The 20,254-nt window shown below is 42.1% G+C and overlaps 1 protein-coding gene across 1 annotated transcript in view; it reads right to left on the minus strand.

Annotated features, from left to right (window-relative positions):
- Positions 1–466: 466 nt before the first annotated feature.
- Positions 467–20,254, minus strand: part of KCNU1 (potassium calcium-activated channel subfamily U member 1) — a 137,198-nt gene continuing 117,410 nt past the window's right edge. The window contains 2 exon segments of the mRNA XM_065398344.1: positions 467–529; positions 985–1,134. Coding sequence (XP_065254416.1) covers positions 467–529; positions 985–1,134 — 213 coding nt within the window.

Below are 20,254 nucleotides of genomic sequence, written 5' to 3' on the forward strand. Positions count from 1 at the left end.
ACATGGTTTTCAGGATGAGATTCCCTGTTTCATGGATTCATAGACTCCAAGGCCAGAAGGGACCATTGTGATCATCTAGTCTGACCTCCGGCACAACACACACAACACAGCACTCCCCCAAAATAATTCCTAGAGCCGATCTTTGAGAATAACCTCCAATCTTGATTTAAAAGTTGTCAGTGATGGAGACTCCACCAAGACCCTCGGTAAATTGACCCAGTGGTTAATTACTCTCACCATTAAAAATTTACACCTTATTTCCAATCTGAATTTGTCTCGCTTCAACTTCCAGCCACTGGATTATGTTATACCATTCTGTGCTAGACTGAAGAGCTCATTATTAAATATTTGTTCTCCGTGCAGATACTTACAGACTATAATCAAGTCACCCTTTAACCTTCTCTTTGTGAAGCTAAATAGAGTGAGCTCTTTGTGTCTATCACTACAAGGCATGTTTTCTAATCCTTTAATCATCCCCATAGCTCTTCTCATCTCTGTTCTGTACATCACTGAGCATAGCACCAGCCCCCTGCAAATATAACAAAGAATTCAGCACCACAAAGGTAACATCTTAGGCCCAGCTTTAGCAAAGCATTTAAACCTATGGTCAAATCTCAGTGAAGTTCCATTGCCCTCACTCTAAATGCTTTGCTGAATCAGGGCCCTGGCTAAGCTTTCTAGCTCTTGTGATTGTATCTTAATAAAATGCATGGAGGTAACAGCAAGAGCACCCCTGCCAACCTGGGTGTGAAAGGCAGTCATTTCACAATTCGGGGAAATGCACATCCTATCCACCCTTCCGACATCATGAGAACCAACTCGGGGAACTCAGAAGCTTCTGCAAGAAATATTTTAAAAGACATTTCAAGTTTTAAACCTTTAATGGCAGAGAAAATTAAATGAACAGCTGAGGCATTGAGTGCAGGTTGAAAATACAGAGAAAAAGGCAAATATTATGGAAAACTAGATCTTTGTTTTACTCACCTGCCAAGACTTGAGTTCAGGGTTCTGTGTTTTCTCAAAAACAGTTAGTGACATCCGAGACACCTCGAGTAGAGCTGTTTCCTGCACTCTCTGCTCTGCTTGAGGTGCTTGTGATTCTTGCAGGGGAAACACAGCGTACTCAGCTTGGGACTTCACAGGAAAACAATGGACCAACGGATTATGAGCTATCAGGCTTTAAAAAGGAAATTCCTCCTCCCCGTTTCTCTCTAAAATGTACGTGGCACATAAGAATTGCCAGTCTGGATCAGACCCAAAGTCCAACTAGTCCAGTATTCAGACTCTGACAGTGTCCAGCACCAGATGCTTCAGAGGAAGGTGCAAGAAACCCAAAGTAGGCAGAGGTGCGATAATCTACTTCCCATGAAGGGCTCATGGGGTTGGTTTAAACCACGAAACATGAGGCTTCATCACCCTTCCAGTACTCTATTTATTATTGTTAGTTATTCCTCTTATCCATATAAATCTCCAGATCCTCTTTGGATCTTATCAAATCCTTTCTCACCACTTTGGTTAAGCATTAGGGATTTGTGGCTCTATCAGCCAACACTGAAAGCAGTAGAATTTTACCATTGATCTCAGTGGGAGCAGATGTGGGTACCACATCATTCAGGATCCAATAGAAGGCCCTTTCAGAAGACTCCTGCATCATTCAAAACTGTGAAGGACATAATGGCAAATGAACTCCATCCCACAATGCAAAGGGGCATATGATTAAATGAATGGCTGGCACATTTAGAACCAATAAAAGGAAATGTTCCAATAAGCTATAAGAACAGCCTCTTTATTGGGAGGAGGGTAGGGAAGAGGACTGGGAAAGCTCACAGATGTATTGGATTGTGTCAGACTTTTCCAAAAGATGTCATTGTCTGCTAGGCAATAAACAAAAATGGGAATGAACAGACACAGCTCATTTGTACTCTTGTGCATGCTGCAACCCAAGTCTTGCTCAGAAATCCAGGTCAGTTCCTGGGTCTTCTGTGGTTTTCTGGTAGCCAAAAATGTTCTCTCTGACGGCTCTATGTATATATATATATTTTAAAAAGGTAGAATTGAGTGGGAGGAGGTCCTTGTTTTATGGATCGTGGGAGGAAATCGACTGATATTAACAGCAACGCTGGGCACATTATCATCCAATGGTTCCATTTAACAACTTCTCACAACACATGCAGTTTCCATTATAGTATCCTGCACATGTAGTCTTTGGCTGGGGCTATCCTCCAGAGCTCAGAATTTATGGTCATGCAAATACTCATAGAAGTGAGTAACAGGCATGCCAGAGAATGAAGAGGGAAAGCTTTCTTTGTTTCAGCCTGTAGGTCATGTTAACTCCATCCTTGCTGGGTTGCAGAGGGACAAAGGGTGCTGGTGTCCCCCCCCCCACACTTCTGTATGTGGGAATAGCAACTCTTGGAAAATCGTGATCTATGTACAGATTGATTTGCTTTTGATGGGGAACTGGAGCTTGGCCTCTTAGAAAATGATATGCTTGCAGCAGACCTCTCTCTGGCCATAAGAGTATGAGATCCACAGAGCAATAGGCCTCATTCTGCTCTCACTCACACCACTGTAGCTCTATTTATTTCAGTGGGGATACTCCTGATTTACACTGGTCTATGTGACAGAAGAATCAAGCTGCAAAACGAACATTTTGTGCCAGGTTTCAGTCACATTGACACCATTGTAAATCTAGACTGACTTTGCTAGTATCAGTAGAGTTTCTCCAGATTAGCATGAATGTAACTGGACTGAGATTCTGGACCTCCGAATCCACAGAATCAAAAAAGAGAGACTTGGATAAGATCTATTAGTTCTTTAGTCCAGCCTCCTTAGCTTGACTATTACATGACTATACAGTATCACTTCCATCACTTTCCCAATATGGATTAACATATCTCGAGTGATGGGGCATAGATGTCAAACTGTTGTCTATACTCTTACACTTCAAATGTAAGCTCCTCAGAGCAAGGACTGTCCCTTTATTATATGTTTGTACAGTGCCTAGCACAGTGGTCCCTGGCCTCTAAGGGTATGTCTACACTGGGAGCATGCCTCCCAGTCCGGGCACACGCCTCCCAGTCTGGGCTCACGGACATACGCTAACACACAGGGTACTGAACTGGGAGGTAGGAGGCTTGGATTCTGTTTCTGGATCTGCTACATTTTAACTCTGACCCTTTGTTCATCTTGTCTATTTAGACTGAACTCTTTGGAGCAGGGACTGTCTCTTACTATGGGTATGTACAATATTTACAGCAGTGAGATCCCAGTCTCAGTCAGGGCCTCTAGGCATGACCATAATACAAACTATAGTAATTGTACCGTGGCACACAAAGGGCCTGATTTTCAGAGGCGCTGAGTGCCCACAACTTCACTTAACTTTAATTGGACTTGTGAGTGCTCAGCACCTGTGAAAGTCAGAGCCAAAATCTTACTAACTTCTGTATTAATAGCTCTGTTGCGTTTCTTCTCCAGTTCCCCAGAACCAGAGGAAATGGTTATGGGGAAACAGCAGATCTTCCCTTTCATATATATGTACCTTTGGATTATATGATGTGTGCCTACTCAAAGACATTAGCAATAATGAGCCATGCATCTCTTTAATAATGGATTTGTTGGGCATAGCACAGGACTAGAAACTTAATAGGCAGTATTGGATGGAAAGAAAAAAAATAGAATAAGGACACCCAAATTGTGCTCTGCTGAAGCCTGCAAGGAGCCAACGGCTCCCTAAATCAGGTTGATAGTACTTTCTTTTCTCTTTAATCAAGAGGTACAGTGCTCAAAGACCACAAATCTTATCTTGATCTAGTGGTCTCCACTGCTGGAGTCAAGATGGAGAACTGCATACTGCGATATGTAGTCTCCATGGGCCACACCAATGTTTTCATGTTTTTATCATTATTATTTGTGTTATAGCACAGCCTAGAGACCTGGGATTGGTGCCTCATTGTGCTAAGTGCTGTACAAACACATGGTGTGAGTCAGATCCTGTCCTGAAGAACTTACAGTCAAACTAGACAAGACAAAGAAAGGGTTGGAGAAGAAACAGAGGTATAGAAAGGAGAAGTGACTTGCAGATCAGGGTTAGGGTCAGTAATAGAACCCAGGTCTCCTGACTCCCAGTTCAGCATCTTATCTGTTGAATCAGGCTGCTGCCACATGGATTATACAGTAAGGCCACATTTAGCCTGTAGTTATACTTTGCCTATTCCCAGTACGTAGGATTTGGCTACTGGGTAAAATTGTTTCATCAGAGACACTGATACGCATAGCACCAAAGAACATGGCACTACTCAGGGCATTGTGGAATTGCAGACTTAATAAAAGAAAGAAAAACAAACAAAAAACTTTGTTCAAAGACCTCCATTTCACATTAGGGCACGAACAATATATATATATAACCATGCAGCAATCTGTCAGCTGTCGGCAAAAGCTTTGCTGGAAATTAATTTTCAAGTGCAATTTCAGTAACCAGTTGATTTAAAGCCCTGGAACAGTGGAAATGGAACAGATGTGAAGTGGACCTACACAATCCCTTATTGTATGTTTTCCATAGCAAATTCCAGCCAATCAAGAGGAAAAAATGTACCTAACAAATGTACCTTTAGAGTAAATGGGTGTAATTATGGTCCAGATTCTCAATTGGTGTAAATGGGCATAGTTCCACTGACTTCAATGGAACGACATCAGTTTACACCAGCTGAGGATCTGTCCTTCTGATCTGAGGAATAACCTGTTCTAAAAAAAGACAGCAAAAAATGGGATGCACTACATTATCCAAGTCCTACAGAGATTGCCATAAAAATGGGGTTGGCATTTGTCAACAATAACCATATTGTGATAGCAGTTGTTCCTTGAACTTTAAGCACATGTAAGTACCATTAACGAAGATGGAAATACTTTAAGCATGTTTAAGTTCTTTGCTGTATCAGGGCCTTAGCCGGAAAGAACTGGAACAATTGAACGGTATTTATTGCCAGTGTTGAACTTTTAATGACAAACACTGTAGACTACTATGTATTTTTGGGGTAAACTTCATAATACAGGTACATTAACTACAGTGCAGTTAAACTATTATTACAGTGTAGTTACAGCACAACTCCCATTTTTGTTACAAGTAATTACTACTTTGTATTACTAATTCATATTACCAGAAGCTGTACTTGATGCTTTAGTGACTTAGTAGTGCCATTTTAGTCTCATACTTAATACATGTAATTTTTAGAATCCTGGTACACTAACTACATGCTAGCATAACAATACAGTAATTACTATGAAGTTATGCTTTTTGACACATGGATTTACTATACAATTCCACAAGGCTGCACTTTGTTTATAGAGTACTTTTCAATAGCCTTCCCACACCCTCTCATATATGAAGTATATCTTATTTTTTAATATTGGCAACCAAAATCCCTCTGCCAGCTAATTTTCCAAGCTGTGGTGCACAACGGATATAATCAGAGAACAACATTCCAGGCTCAGGTGTGACTACAATTTATTTTTAAAGCATAGGAAATACTCACAGCTATAGAGACCCATAACATTTTAACCAGTATCATTTGGTGTGTTAAGAAACTAAAGTCAATTTATATTCTTTAGGACAAGGACCACATCTTCCTGACAGAGCACGTAAAAAATGAAATCCAATTTTTGTGAAAAAAATTGAAGTTGTTTTCAACTTGGGGAGTTTAAATTAGCAAAGAAAAGAAAATTGGGTCATTTTCAAACACATTTTTAAAATATCAGAAATTTTACCAGAAACCTTATCAAAATGCTCATAGACTTTGGTTTGTTTACCAGAAACCCAGTTGTTGTGCTTATACCCTTTCCAATCATGTTTTTGAAAGATAAAAAATGACAAAATACAACCATTTTTGTGAAACATGAAAACTTTCAATGATGTCAGCAAAAACATTTGTTATTGAGAAAAGGCCATTTTTGTATTAGACACCTTTTAGTTCACAATATTTCAGCCAGCTCTACTTTCTGTGTGTTTGTACAGTGCTTAACACAATGGAACACTGATGCTAACTGGGGGTCTTTGGCCGGGTAGATAATATAAATATAAATTAATGTGTTAATAATTATGATTGACTAAACTGTTCAGCCAATCATCTTAATCTGGCTAACCAGGCCAACTTCCCTGCAACTCATAAGTGAATTTTTTTTATTTTTGAAGTGAACTCCTGAGCTCATAGTTTGTATTTTTGCCCTCAGACATGCACATACAACTCAGTTCAATTGGGATATACTCACGCATGTTTTAGTGCAACATTTGAGATGACCTGGGATAGCCAAGCTGACAAGTCCTTTAGTTCCATGTCTTGGGTCGGGTGCATTGTTTATGTAGGACCCACGGCCCTGATTCTGATCGCATTTATGACTTCAATGGAGTTACTCTAATTTATGGTGGTGTAAGTGAGACCAGAATTGGGTCTCAAGTCAGTTGACCTTCTGGGCATGTTGCAAAGTGCATCTGTTCAGAGGGGAGCGAGTTGTCAGGGGAAGGTTGTCCTCTAAGAAGATCCTAGTCATTGGCATTTTTGCCATTATCTGTACATGATTGTTTTTGGTATGTGAGGGTTTATTAATAATTATTAATTATGGTTATTATTTTATTATTTATGTTCCCTAAAAAGTCATTAATAGGCTAATTGTAAAAAAAAAAATCTGACAAAATAATTTAATCAACCCGACTGTATCTGAGAGCAGAATTAGGCCTGTGAAAACACATCCCAGTCCCTAAAAAGCCTCAGAGGAATCAGGACCTTCACATAATTTAGAGGTATAATAGTGATCAATAAAGGCAACAAACGACAATTGGAAATCATTGTTAAAGTTGCTGCTACATGATTCTGGCAAACAAAGGAAGGTCTCCACTGTCAGCAATGACTGACACTGATGTTGTCTAGTGCCAATCGATACCACCCTGTGTAAATTCTGCTTTTTCCAGGAACCAGCTGTCCCTTTAGGGGTAGCTGTCCAGAACCAGTGGGAGAGCAGAGAAGAGATTGGTTCCAGAGTTAGGCAAACAGGACTGAAGTTCATTTGTAAGCAGGTGTTAAGTGAATCCCTCAGAAAAGGACAAGATTCATTCCTTTGCAGGCTTTGGGATGAATTAGTATGAATTCATAATCCATAAATCTTGATGGCAGCAGAACAGCATCCCTCCTGTTGTTATTTATTTTGAGATTTTCACTGGGGCAATAGCTTTACGTTTGACATTTATATAGGTCACAGTGAGCTAATAGCCATCTGCCATCTGGGGACTTTTATAATGAACATTGCAGAAGACTATGAAACAATCTCTGGCATTTCCGATTTGAACATAAGCTGAAATAGGGTTGATCTTTACAATATGCTCTGCTGTCGCTCTTCAGGTTTGCATTAGTCATTTGCCTGGCCTTGCTACACACACACGAGCTCGCGCATATGGGAAGTGGTGGGCTTCGGCATTTAGTACTATCGTTTAATCACTACTCGGATGAAATACCACCACCTTGCATTCCTACGTAGCACCTTCCTCTTGAGGGGTCGCGAAGCATTTCACAAATATTCAGTATTCCTCACAGCACCCCATGATGTAGGTACGACAAGACACAGTTTTAAAATGAGTTACATAGAGGTTAAATTACTTTTGCAAGGTCATAACTCAGAAGTTCTGATTACCTGAGCGAAGTACCATGGTGATGGATGCACCATAAAAACACACACACACCCTTGTGGAAGCTACCAAACACAACCACAATGAGCTACGGTTTAGTGACACCACATTTCATCTTATGCTTGCTAATGTAGGGCCAAACTAGTCTTTCCAAAGCTCCTTTAAATTGATCACCATGCTTTTCCTTCTCAGTGGCATCTGCTCACTATTTTCCAGTAAGTCAGTGAATTCACCTGGATACCTTTGCAACAGAAATCATCGTGTAAACCATCTTCTGCAGGAAGAACGATGCCAGGTGGAATGTCCCATTCCCTGAGCTGGACAGCTGACTGGGATACAGAGGATGACACCCTTCCCTTACAAAAAGCTCTAGGTGATTTTTAATGACAATAAGTTCCTGGTACTTCACTGTGACAAAGTCACTGCTCCAGCACACCCCCGGCATTCAGATGTAGTGCTGCAGCAACTTTGCCTCAGTTTCCCCAATGTTTTGGCCTCCTCCAGCCCTTTTAAAGAGTCTAACCTCTTTTGGGAGCTCAGAATCTTTTACCAAGATCAAACAAAAATATGAAAACAACCATGCCTTCACCCCAGCTGGCCACCACCTTGTCACAGGTGTGCCTCTGCTGCTCTAGACTGTCCTCATGTCTGACCACAGGCTTCTGTGATGCCACCAACCCCCGGCTGGCACACTCCCCCCCTTACTGAAGGGTTCATGCAGGCTACAGCTCATCGGTACCCTGGTCTCCTATCAGGCTTCCAGATCTTCCCTGGAGAAACCAGTCTGCTCCTTTCCCCTTTCTCCTCCCAACTGCTGGGCTGCATCCTTTTTTAAGTCCTGCACCCAGGCCTGACAGTCAGTACAGGTGTACCACAGGAGGGGTTAAGTGAGCCTCTGGCTGCAAGTTATCCCCTTTCCAACCAGCACAGGCTTTATACACTCTGTCTCATTAAATTATATATCTCATCCGCATGACAGCACTGCTATCTACCATGCTGGAGTAGGATAGTCAGTATTGCCTTCCTTCCTCTTTATAATGTAATGTATCTAGGTATTTCTGTAGCCTCTAGCATCAGAGCACCACACCTACAACACCCTTGTGAGCTGCCATGTTCCCCATTTTGCTGATGGGGATATTGGAAGATTAAGTAACTTGCCCAAGGTCATACATAGAGTCTGTGGCAGAGTCAGAAAGGGGCCTCACATGTCCTGAGTCCTAGGCCAGTGCCTGAGCCACAAGGCCACCCCTTTTCCTAGTACCTTTATTTTACAATACAAATGTGCAAAAGGCATAAATGTACTCAAACAGTCGAGCATATCGCAACTTGATTAGTCACTCTCCAAAAAGCCTCCCAGGGGGCCAGGCCTCTTTAATGCTGCATGTTCCCCGTGAGTTCCCCAAGCCTCCGCAGGCCTCCGGGTAATAAATTACATTTGTCTCTGCCTCAGCAACAGCAGCCTGACCAAATCCTCCTCTCCACGATTCATCTCATGATGAAATGCCTGTTTCCTGGTGCTGAGATCTGTGAAAATTGGTCTTTTCAGTCTCCCTCCTGAGGGACGTGCCTCAATGAAGCAGCCAAGGGACGCTTTTGATCCGAGGCACGTTCTCACCCCCTCCCCCAACCGACGCCAGATCTGAGGGTGCCACTTGTTTGAATTTTGTCTTCTAAGGATGACTGAGGAGAACATTAGAAACCCAATCCCTCCGTGTGGGGGAGAGAGATGAGGGGAAGTGAGGGCGTGACTGAGCACTGACCGTTTTGACCCAGTCCTGCGGGAACTCAGGTTACAGAGTGTCCTGCGCTGGCTGTGATAAGCATAAATCTTTCATGCTGCAGCATTCTGTAAAGTTCAGGGGGTGACAGCTTAACTAATTCAATGCTCGACCGCTGCTCCACTGAAGTGAGTGTAGTGACTTCAGCTTTACCCTGGTCTACGTTTTGGTTTTGAGGGGGCCAGAAAAAGGTACAAGTTAGACTTACCCCCAACCTCCTTCCCCACGGTAGAATCTGAAATATACACAGACCCAGGTTATTCTGTTAAATAATGTTAATTCCTTTCAGCAGCTCTGGTAATATAACACAGCTAGGCCAGAGGAGCGCCTCTGGTATTGTTATTAATGTCCATGTCATAACTGCTTCCATAGGATTTCCATTACACCCCGGCTCACAACATGCAGAAGGTGCCAGAAGCTCAGTCTCGGCACATTTTCCCCCAGCGGGATGCGAGACCCAGCTCCTTCTCTGTATTGCAAAGGGGAGGAGTAAGGGGGCTGCAAATTTCAGATTGTTTCACTTAATGAATTAAAAAAATGATGCAAGAGAAGAGAAGAGAAGAGAAGAGAAGAGAAGAGAAGAGAAGAGAAGAGAAGGGTAAATTCCCAGGTCTGACCAGACACCTTTTGTAGTAGTTACTCCTCTGTTTGCTATATTTCCCACTGCTCTGCTCCCCAGCTTGGCCCTGCCCTGTATATGCCTATGCCCTGCCCTCATAAGTGCTCTCTTGCTTTCTCATCGCCTCACTGAGCTCTGCTCTCTAGGTCACATCTAACTTGCAGATTTACAGAAGAAACTCTGGTCCTCCACTGCCAGCTCAGCTCTGCCTTGCAGCATTAGAGGGGCTGCCTTGCTCTCCCATTGCCCCTCTGGGCTTTGCTCCCAGCTCAGCCCTGTCCTGCATTCCAGGAGCTGCCATTGTGTACTCCCCACGCTCAGCACTGGCTCTCCTGTAACTCAGCATCAATCACAGTTATTCTAACATGCTCCCTTTCTGTATTTGTGCTGGTTCCTAGTTAACAATATGCTTCTTTGATCAGTGGAACACAAGCAAAACTAATCTTAAGAAAACAGGCCCCTTGCCTCCCCCTCCCGTCACACAAACCCCAGCAGCCCTCAGGCTTGTTAAACCAAAGCAATTGCGATATTTAATTTTATTTCCTTTATTTGCAGGCTAGCCATTAGGTGCTGGTTCTGATTAGGGACCTTCTGAGCAGGAATAATAATTTTAAATAAAAACATGTTGCTCTTCGGAAAAATAAAATCCCCAACAACAACCCTTAATGATTTTGAAGAAAAGTCTTTGTCAATGGAAGTGAGAGGCCCTGACGTTATGGAAAAGGCTGTGTTAAGCCAGGTAACTTGGGCGTAAGCTTTCTTTTTAGTCTCATAGCTCTGTTTAGCTTTGGAGGAGATCTGCTCTTCATTTGTGGATAAAATTAGTTAGCTGTACAGTATGAAAGGAAAGATAAAGGGTGAAATCCTGGTGCCATTGAAGTCAAGGGCAAAACTCCCATTGACTTCAATGAGGAAGGATTTCAAATAATTGTTGGGAAATCCAAACTCAGATATAAATTCAGAGGTGAATCTAAATTGGTGTAATTTATACTGTTTTCTGACCACCTCAAAACCAAATTGTGTTGTTCCTGAGACCAATGTAAATCCAAATCACTACACTGACTGCAACAGAGTGGACTCTTTACACCAGTATAAATCCAAAGTAACTCCATTGGGCCAGATTCCCAGCTGAAACAAATAAGGCATAACTTTACTGTATTCAATGGAACTATGCCAATTTATACCAGCTCTAGATAAGAACCATTTATTGCAGTGGAGTTACTCCAGATTTACATTGTGGTAAACAAAAGCAAAATTTGGCCCAGTGACTCTGGAATTATACATAGCTAAGTGAGAGTAGAATCAGGCCTTCAATGTGTAAATTAGCACTGATTAAGGTTTCCTCTGACTTGATTTTGATTAATTTCCATTCATCAACACATCCGCTTACACCTCTGAATTTGTCCCACTGATTCTAACCAAGCTGGTGTAATTTACAAATCCGGAAGAAAGAGATGGAAAAATAACTAAGGTCTGTCTATGCTCAGGATTGGTCGTGACTTAGCAATTGGGGGCTAGCAATGGATATATGCTGACTCCTATGTGTAGACAAGGACGTGCAGGGGTGTACAATGATTGACCCCCAATTAGCTCAGTCAGTGCAAACCCTGGCTTGCCTTTACTGACACTCAAGATTCAGAACTGGTTGCTGCTCACCTGAGCTATTCCTGAGTGCAGACAAGGCCCAACAACTGTGGTGAGAAAAGGCTCATGTCTTCTTCCAGCCCCTCCAGTGTGTAAGTTACATGCAATCGTATCAGCTTGCACCCATTTACTATGGTGTAATTTATACCACATTACACATCACCTCTGAATTTGCCCCACAGTATAAAAGCGAGGCAAGATGTGTCCCATCTGTGCTTTCCTGGAAAACCTTTTACTGTTAGGTTTCCAATGGGAATGCCATGGCTGTAAATGTAAATGCTACCAAAGTGACACATCTAGCAAAAGAGGTTGGGCCATTTATGCTGGTGCAATCCTATTGATTTCTGTGAGGTTGAGCTAGTTTAAGTCAGTGGCAAATTTGACCCACGTGGGCCAGATCCTCAACTGGAGTTAACTGGCCTCAGTAGCACTATGCCAATTTACACCAACTGAATATTGCTCATACACTTCAGGTGTGTTGCCCAGATGAAGCATGCCACTTGTGCATATGTACAGAGTGGTGTGCACATATTGGCTCAATGAGGACACACTGCAGTGTTTCCTGGTTGGATCTGGGGAGAGTTCAAGATCGTATTTTAATCTGATTTAATTTGGGCATCAAATCAGCCAAGCCCAGCATCCTAACTGCATTTCCCCATTTAAGGCAGTAGCTCCCGATTACTATGGTGACTCAGGGATGCAGAACTCTATCCTTATCCTCATCTCTCTGTCACTCTCAATTTTACTTCTTCCCCTGCCCCCAACTCCTTCTAAGTCCTCACGGCCCGTAGCCATTCAGTGTCAGAACTATGTCAGGGCTGAGCTCCTGTTTTTCAGGAAGGAGATAGAGCACCATTCATGCTTTGGGGGTCAGGTTAAGCTAAAGTGGCAGGGAGATAAGAACTGACCAGACCTAGTTCTTGTAGCAGAATTCAAAAACTGCTGCTGCTGATACACTAATGGCCTGATTCAAATCTCATTGAAGAGTTTGATTCAATGCAATGAGCTTTGGATCAGGCTGCAATATCCCAAGTTAACTCAACATAACAAACTGCCTTACATGGTTTAATTTGCCTTGCTCTGTTCCTCTTCTTAAAGTAACAGAGCTGCATGATCTGCATTGGGATCAATATTTTGTGGGGTCAAAGTCAAGACATTTAGGCCCCACTTCAAGGTTTTTGTTAATAGGACTACAAAGGATTTCATGAAATGGAAAGATTTGGGGGCAAATTCTCTTCTGGGGTAACTCCACTAGGGCTATGCCAGTAGAGAATTTGGCCCCTTTTTATCCTGTCTATCTTCCATATAATAATAACAACAAGAAGCATGTATTATTTGTTTTGCTATAGCACCCAGAAGCCCGAGTCATAGGGCTGTACAAGCATAAAACAAGAAAGGCAGTCCCTGCTCCAAAGAACTGACAATCTAAGTAATGTTCCGAAGCACATTGCTATTTCTGCACTGGAAAACTGTCTCTTGCACAAGCCAAATTCAAAATCAGCCTTTGCTTCAAATGTTGCAGTATAATATGATTTCATCAGGCAGATGTAAGAAACCTTAGACACTTCAACACTCTCAAGAAAGAACCCATTTTAAAGTCTTTTAAGGGTTTCTCCACAGCCTGGCAAGGTCAATGGCAAAACTCCCCTGGACTTCATGGGGCTTTGGATTGAGCTTTTATACTCATAAACCAATATTTTCATTTAATCAACATTTTCAGAAGTTCTATGGGGGAACTTTAATATTGCCCTGCAGAACCCAAACATGCCAGCATGTGACAATGAATATTATTATTATTACTATGTATTGTTTGTATTGTGGTAGCACCTAGGAGACTCATTCCTGGACCAGGACCCCACTGTGGTGGGTGCTGTACAACCCCCTAACAAAAATATGGTTCCTATCCCAAAGAAAGTGAGAATGACAAGTGTAGTTTCATTATCCAGCAATGCTACATGCCAATTTCTTTATTTTTTTCAAATGGCATAAGTGATTAAAAGTACATTAGATGCAAAAAACTATGGAAGCCAATGTGCTACAAGAAACACAAGTTGTTGGGTTTTGATTTTTTTTTTTTTTTAATATAGGGGTCAAGAGTTTCAAACGAGACTGTTGGTTATTCAATTTTTGGATGCCCAGTTTGAAGCATATGAAAATGACCTGGTTTTCAGAGAGCATATGCTCAGCTCTTCCTGAAAAAATCAGGTCCCTTTAAAATGTCTCCAGTTGGGCATCCAAAAAATTAAGGCATCCAGAATCGAGTTACTTTTGACAGTCTTGGCCAGGACTTTTATCTCTGGTCATTGTCCCTTTAATGTTGCTGAATTTGCCTATATTCTTATATACATGCAGAATTCAGAGACCAAAGCAATGAGGTCCAGATAAGAGGAAGTCTGGGTACTGCACTACCACTTGTGTTATTGTACCTCTCCCAGTAGTCACCGCACGAGTATGACAGCGGCAAATGCTGATCAGTGAATAACCTAATCAAGCCATTAAAAGAAACAGAAGCCCTCTGCCCTGTTTGATTCTTTCCATAATGATGTAAAGTGCAGTTTAATGAAGTCAAAGTGGTCCTGGGCCATTCTTGTTAAAGCCATTTGATGCAGTGCTATTGAGTCCCACTGCTAGCGTTCATTACTTCCCTTCAGTTCCCTCCTCTGCTGCATTGTAGTGCAGACTTTCCGGCATAGTTCTCTGCTGCGGCGGCCCCTTGCCTGCATTTTGTCTACATAAATTAGACCTTGTGAAGCATATTGGCCTGTCAAGGGACTAGGAAGAAACTGTATATTGTTTCTGGCATTCCCGGGCCCTTCTGCCCCTGACATCTGCTATGTTTGTGACAGGGAATACATTCCTGACTCATTATCCTGGCAAGCGGAATCCCACCCTGACAGCACCATTAATCAGAATCAAGCAGTCCAGCAAATAAAAAAAAATAATAATAATAAAGAAAGAAAGAAAAGAAAAGAGACACTTTCTAACTTTCACTTTTGTGTCAGTCCAGTGTCTGGACAAGTAGCAATCTATCTTTCTGAGTGACAGCTGTGATGGATGGCATTATTTATGCTTTTGTGTATTAAAAGACAGCTCTGGCACTGGCTTGTCACTCTACCAGAGGTTTGCAAAAAGTTGAAATTTAATTTGGAGAAAAAGAGGGCAGAGATCAGACGACGCTGGCGAGAGCACATCGCCAGAAAGCGACACGGATGGCTCTGCATGTGGGTGGACATGATACTTATATGGGTGACTGTCCTTATGGGTATGGAGATTTATATGCATCATTGTGTATCTGTATGGGTGTCCTGTATATGGGTAGATGCAGATATTGAAATATTGGGGTGTGGTCTTTGGAGGGGTGAATCAGTTAGGGTGTGAACTAATTTATATATGGGTGCATGCATGCATGTGTAATTGTATGTCTATATACAGATACACACGTATACACATAAATATAAAGATGTGTGTGTGTGATTGTGTATTTGTGTACATATATGTATATGTATATATGTGTGTGAATGTATACGTGTCTGATTACATATGCATGTGTATTCATACACATATGTAAACTAACACATATGTAGATTTGCTCTTGCTCTTATACACACATACCTTAACTGCTACATAAATCCAAAGAATACACACATCCACAACATATACTTACATCCACATTTACCCAGATATATGGAGAAACCCTAGGATAGGTATATGTCCATATTCTCTCTTTATTCATTTTTTAAAATCTCTTACCTCTCTTACTTGTAACATGTTAGATTACTAAACACTGGCATAATGCTTTAAATGTAATTTACTTTTCATCATTTATGGCATCTGAAAAAAATAAATTTGTACTTTATTCCACTTGGAAAGTTAAACCAGACTGGTCAGTCTAGTTATAGTCAGTTCACACACAGTGCCAGAGTTGCAGGTGATGTAAATCCACTTAGTTTTCTTGATTTTATTGGAACTATGCTGTTTTACACCATCTAAGAATCTGGCCCATATGCGTGTATACTACATATACAGTACGCTGCATATATGTACATGTATATGGAAGATGTTTCTATATGGGTTATATATATAATGGTGTGGATATGAATGTATAGGCCAAATTCACTTCAGGAGTAAGTGGGTGAAATCCCATTGAAGATATTGGATTGTGCTCACTTGTGCCAGAAGTGAATTGGGCTCTGATGGCATAGGGGAACGTGCATATGTAGATGTCTTTGCAGTGCCATAGCACATTAGTGACAGAAAGAGTCTCACACAGCCTGCCTTTCAATGTAGAGAGTGAAGGGTGATGATTCAGCTGGCTCTGAAGACCATAGGCTGGGATTTTCAATAACGCATAAGGGAATTAGGCACCTCAAACCCATTAAATTCAGTTTGATTTGGCTGCCTAACTCCCTTAAGCACATCCCACCATGAAGCACATAGACAAGATGGCTGCATTCAAAGTAGAAGTCCAGTTCTTCTCTGGTCTCACACATTAATTGCAACGAGGTTAAGCCATAGATGAATTTGAAACTCATTCTTCACCTCCCTGTGACATATACTGGTATCAGACCTGTGGGAATTGCCTGAATTCTGAGATCCTGGCTGCAAGGAAAATTTCAGATTCACAAAGGAACTAAGACAAGCCACCGCTGCTGCGTGTACAGCGTTTCAGACAGGGACTATAAAGTGAGAGACACCCTCAGTTCAAGTTCTGTACAGTGAGGCAGGAGTTGTATGCAAGGTGCTACCTAGAGAGGTATGTGGATATGGGGTGTGGGTGGGACATATACAGCTCTTGATGGGCATTGGTATGAGTGACTGGGTCAGGAGGTCCGTTGATGAAGACATGTGGCTCTCTGCAGAGTGTACATTACAGCACAACATGTTTGTGTGCATGTTTGTTTGAACGTGACACATCTCACACCATGATATTTTCCAGCACTGGATGACACGTGGCTCTGACCTGGGTAAATATGAAATAACAGTAACATATATTTATTACCCTCATTATTTATAACTTTTTGCTCTTGGCTATTTTTACTAACATCTGCTTCAGAATTCACCAGCCAACACACAACATTTGCTTTTAATTAATACAAAGTTTCTTCATCTCTGAGTCCTGGTTGGTTCCCTTTTTCCCCTCCCAGACCACTGGCTCCATCACCACAGTGACCATAACACCTTTAGCTGCCATGACAACACACAGTCATGTGACTGTAAACCCCAGGGCAAGATCCTAAAGCTGACAAAGTTTGATAATTGTTCCTGCAATAGTGCCTACTCCCGGGTCCAAATGGCTAGTTATCATCTGCCTTCTGAAGTCTTTTTCCTTCCAGAAAATAAAACATTTATGGAACACGTACCCTTTCCTTATCTACTGGGATTTTCCAATTTGTCTTTGTCACACTCTAACATTCACACCATGAGCTGGAAATATGGTGTCCCACCTGAGAATTGTAACAAACAGGCATGAAAGTCATCAGTCCTCATGAGGGCTCCCTGATGGCCTTCTGAACTAGGCTGGTCTCATGAGTGCTCCCTGCTGCTGTCTGTTGACCTCATCCAAGGAACTAGCCCTTATGGGATGACATCACAAAATGTCAGCCAATCAGCAATCTTCTTGTGCTGGCAGGTTGGGATGACAGAATGGCTCAGTATGTTTAGGAACTGGAGCTTAAATTTCAGTGGGAGTTGATTGCTTAACTCCTTTAGACTCCTTTGAAAATCCCAGCCTATGTTCTTAGAGGAGAAGTCCATTCCTCCATCCACAACCTCACACGGCAAGAAGACTCCTGGTTGACAAATGCTTCTGTGATATCTTTCAGCAGAAGTTGGCTGGCATGACGGGCAGGTTGTGGTTGGTGGAATGATGTCTGGAGGGACTCCTTCCCCCTGGTTCTCGGCAGAAGTTGGGCTGGTTAATGAATGTTAAACCGGAAAATACAATAATATTCCCAGCTAGAGAACAGTCAGAGATTGAACAGAGATATCTTTTGATAAATAGATAACATTAAAAAACATGAACTCACCCACCTTGTCTAATATTCTGCAACTGACATGGCTACATCTACATTGCATAGAGACTGAACAGGGCAGAGACAGCCTGGGTAGGGAGGTTGGGAGAAAGAGACTCTAGATAGATAGATAGATAGATAGATAGATAGATAGATAGATAGATAGATAGATAGATAGATAGATAGATAGATAGGTGATCATGCCAGTGGTCATGGCTGGTAAGGGTTCTACCTCTTAAACTCTAAATTTAACCCTATCAAATCTCATTTAATCTATCTCACTTCTCAGTCTCATTATATCTTCCTTCTTTGGACTATCTTCTGCACCAAATACATCTGGGGATGGATCCAGAGCTGATGTAAAATGTCATAGCTCCACGGAAAACAATGTACCTGGGTTGAGGCTCTGCCCTGTGAACTGCAGGGCTAAGGAAATTGGACTCTTGCTTTTAAATATGGTAGTTGGAATGTTTAATTCTATCCTGTCATCCCTCAGAACAGCAGGCAGGAATGCACTGGTGTCATATGGAAACCATGGCATGATGATGGACGAAATTAAATCCCTGCATTTGGACATAAACCATGGTAACATAAAATATGCAAAAAATCAGGCTTGGTTTTCAATACTGAAAACACAAGGCCCCTCTTGGCAGACTGCACAGAGGATATTACTCAGATCCAGACATGGTTTTCGTTGTTTTAGTGAAGGATAAATACTTATGTGCTGAGATATTCCAGACCCATGCTAACACTATTATGTGTGAATCACTCTACAGAATTCTGTGTGGAAAGGAAGAACCTAGCCCTGTTCCCAAAGAAGGGCTGGGGAACTCTGCAAAGAGTGGGTGTTCACCTCATAGAGACATCAAAATGTATCTGACACTCTCATGTCTGGAAACTAAGCCTCACAAGGATGAGCTTCCTTGACAGTGCTGGGATTGAAGCTTAGCACATTACTCCATTGTGTGTCCTGTGTTTCTCTTTTGTGTCTGGTCCACGTACGAGGATAGTAGCCTACTAATGCTTCCAGCTAAAGGAGTTGCTCCTTAAGCTCCAATAGTAGAGGCTTCTGCTTTTAGTTCTGAAAGTCCCTTGGTTCATTCTATGCTAATGACCCATCAAGCCAAAGAGATTGCTACAGAAGTGTTACAGCTTTTCATGTGGTATTTCTTGCACCAGCTGAGGCCAGGAGGTGCATGAAAAATGACATGTTAACCAAGCTAATTTACACTGCAAACCTCAGAGTTGATTTTGTATCTGACTCAAGTTTTGGAAGTGACACCACAGTAGAACCCAGGAGAGGTGTCTCCAGTGCTCTGCTTTAACTGGTAGGTTCTACTGCCTCTTTAACTCAGATTGGTACCTTTCAGGAAACATTTATCGTGTCAATAATCTAGACCAATCGTTTGGAAAGAGAGGTTCAAATGCACATTCTCATGAGCAGTTAGCTGGAGTCCTGATCAATATCTGGACTCACTGGGTGACTCAACCAAGCCAGCTGCAGCTGCTAGGGGCAGAGAGCCACTGCAGGGTAGGGCAGGGCTGTGTATGGCACAGAATATCCTGCTTGCACAGAGGAAACTCCTTCCTACGCAAGTGGGGCATTTGAACATTTCTTTCTTTTCCTAAGCTATTGCAAGGGGTTGGCTACACGCCCATCCTGATTGTTATTAAGCAGGGGCTAAGGGTTTGGGCTCTGTTCATTTCTTAGAGTTCTTAAGTGTGCACAAAAGTATGAAACATTTGCTCTTCCCTGACTGTCAGCAGGCAGCAGCACGGAGCTGAAAAGTTGGGCAACAGGGAGGGTCCTGAAGACTGAAATTTCCAAAACCGCTTTTATTCTTCAATTCACTCACTCTTTCTGCTGCTTCACCTTCCTCCTGTCGCGTTCCCCAGGCTCGGTAGAATTCACTCACTCTTGCTCTTTGGGGGCAGCTCAGCAGTGGTGCCAGCAGGGGCTGCATTGTGAAGCCAAAGGAATTGCTCATACTTACGGCATGGGTGGTAATGGGAGCAGAGTTAGGCTAAAATAATAAATAAAATAAGAATAATAACTAGCGTTTATATAGCACTTTTGCGGCACAGAGAGAAATCCAGATACATATCTAGAACTCAGTTTTCCCATCTCTAAAATAAGGATAATGAAACTGACCTCTTTTGTAAAGCACTTTGATACCAATCACCATGTCAGAGGCAGGTATTATTAATTATTATTATTACTTACATAAAGCTTTACAGACTTTGGTTTAAACTCTCTTCTGAGGATAATCCAGGTCTTTCAACCCCACCCCATTCACCAGCGGTTATAAACCAGAAACATCTTACACCATTCAGCAGTAGAATCTTAGCTAAGATGTACAGTGAGCCTCATGCCCCCTAGCCGTGGGGGTGGAAGTAACCCGAACTCCTGTGCTGAGGGTCGGCATGCAGCTTGTGCACACTTTAAGTCCCATGCTGATTTCGTAGCCTTTTATTTTGCACTTCTGTAAATGACTGTTCAGGGCAAAGGTTATTCAGGCCAAAAACTCAG

The sequence above is a fragment of the Emys orbicularis genome, chromosome 2 (genome assembly GCF_028017835.1).
Source record: "Emys orbicularis isolate rEmyOrb1 chromosome 2, rEmyOrb1.hap1, whole genome shotgun sequence".
NCBI classification, from domain to species: domain Eukaryota; kingdom Metazoa; phylum Chordata; order Testudines; family Emydidae; genus Emys; species Emys orbicularis.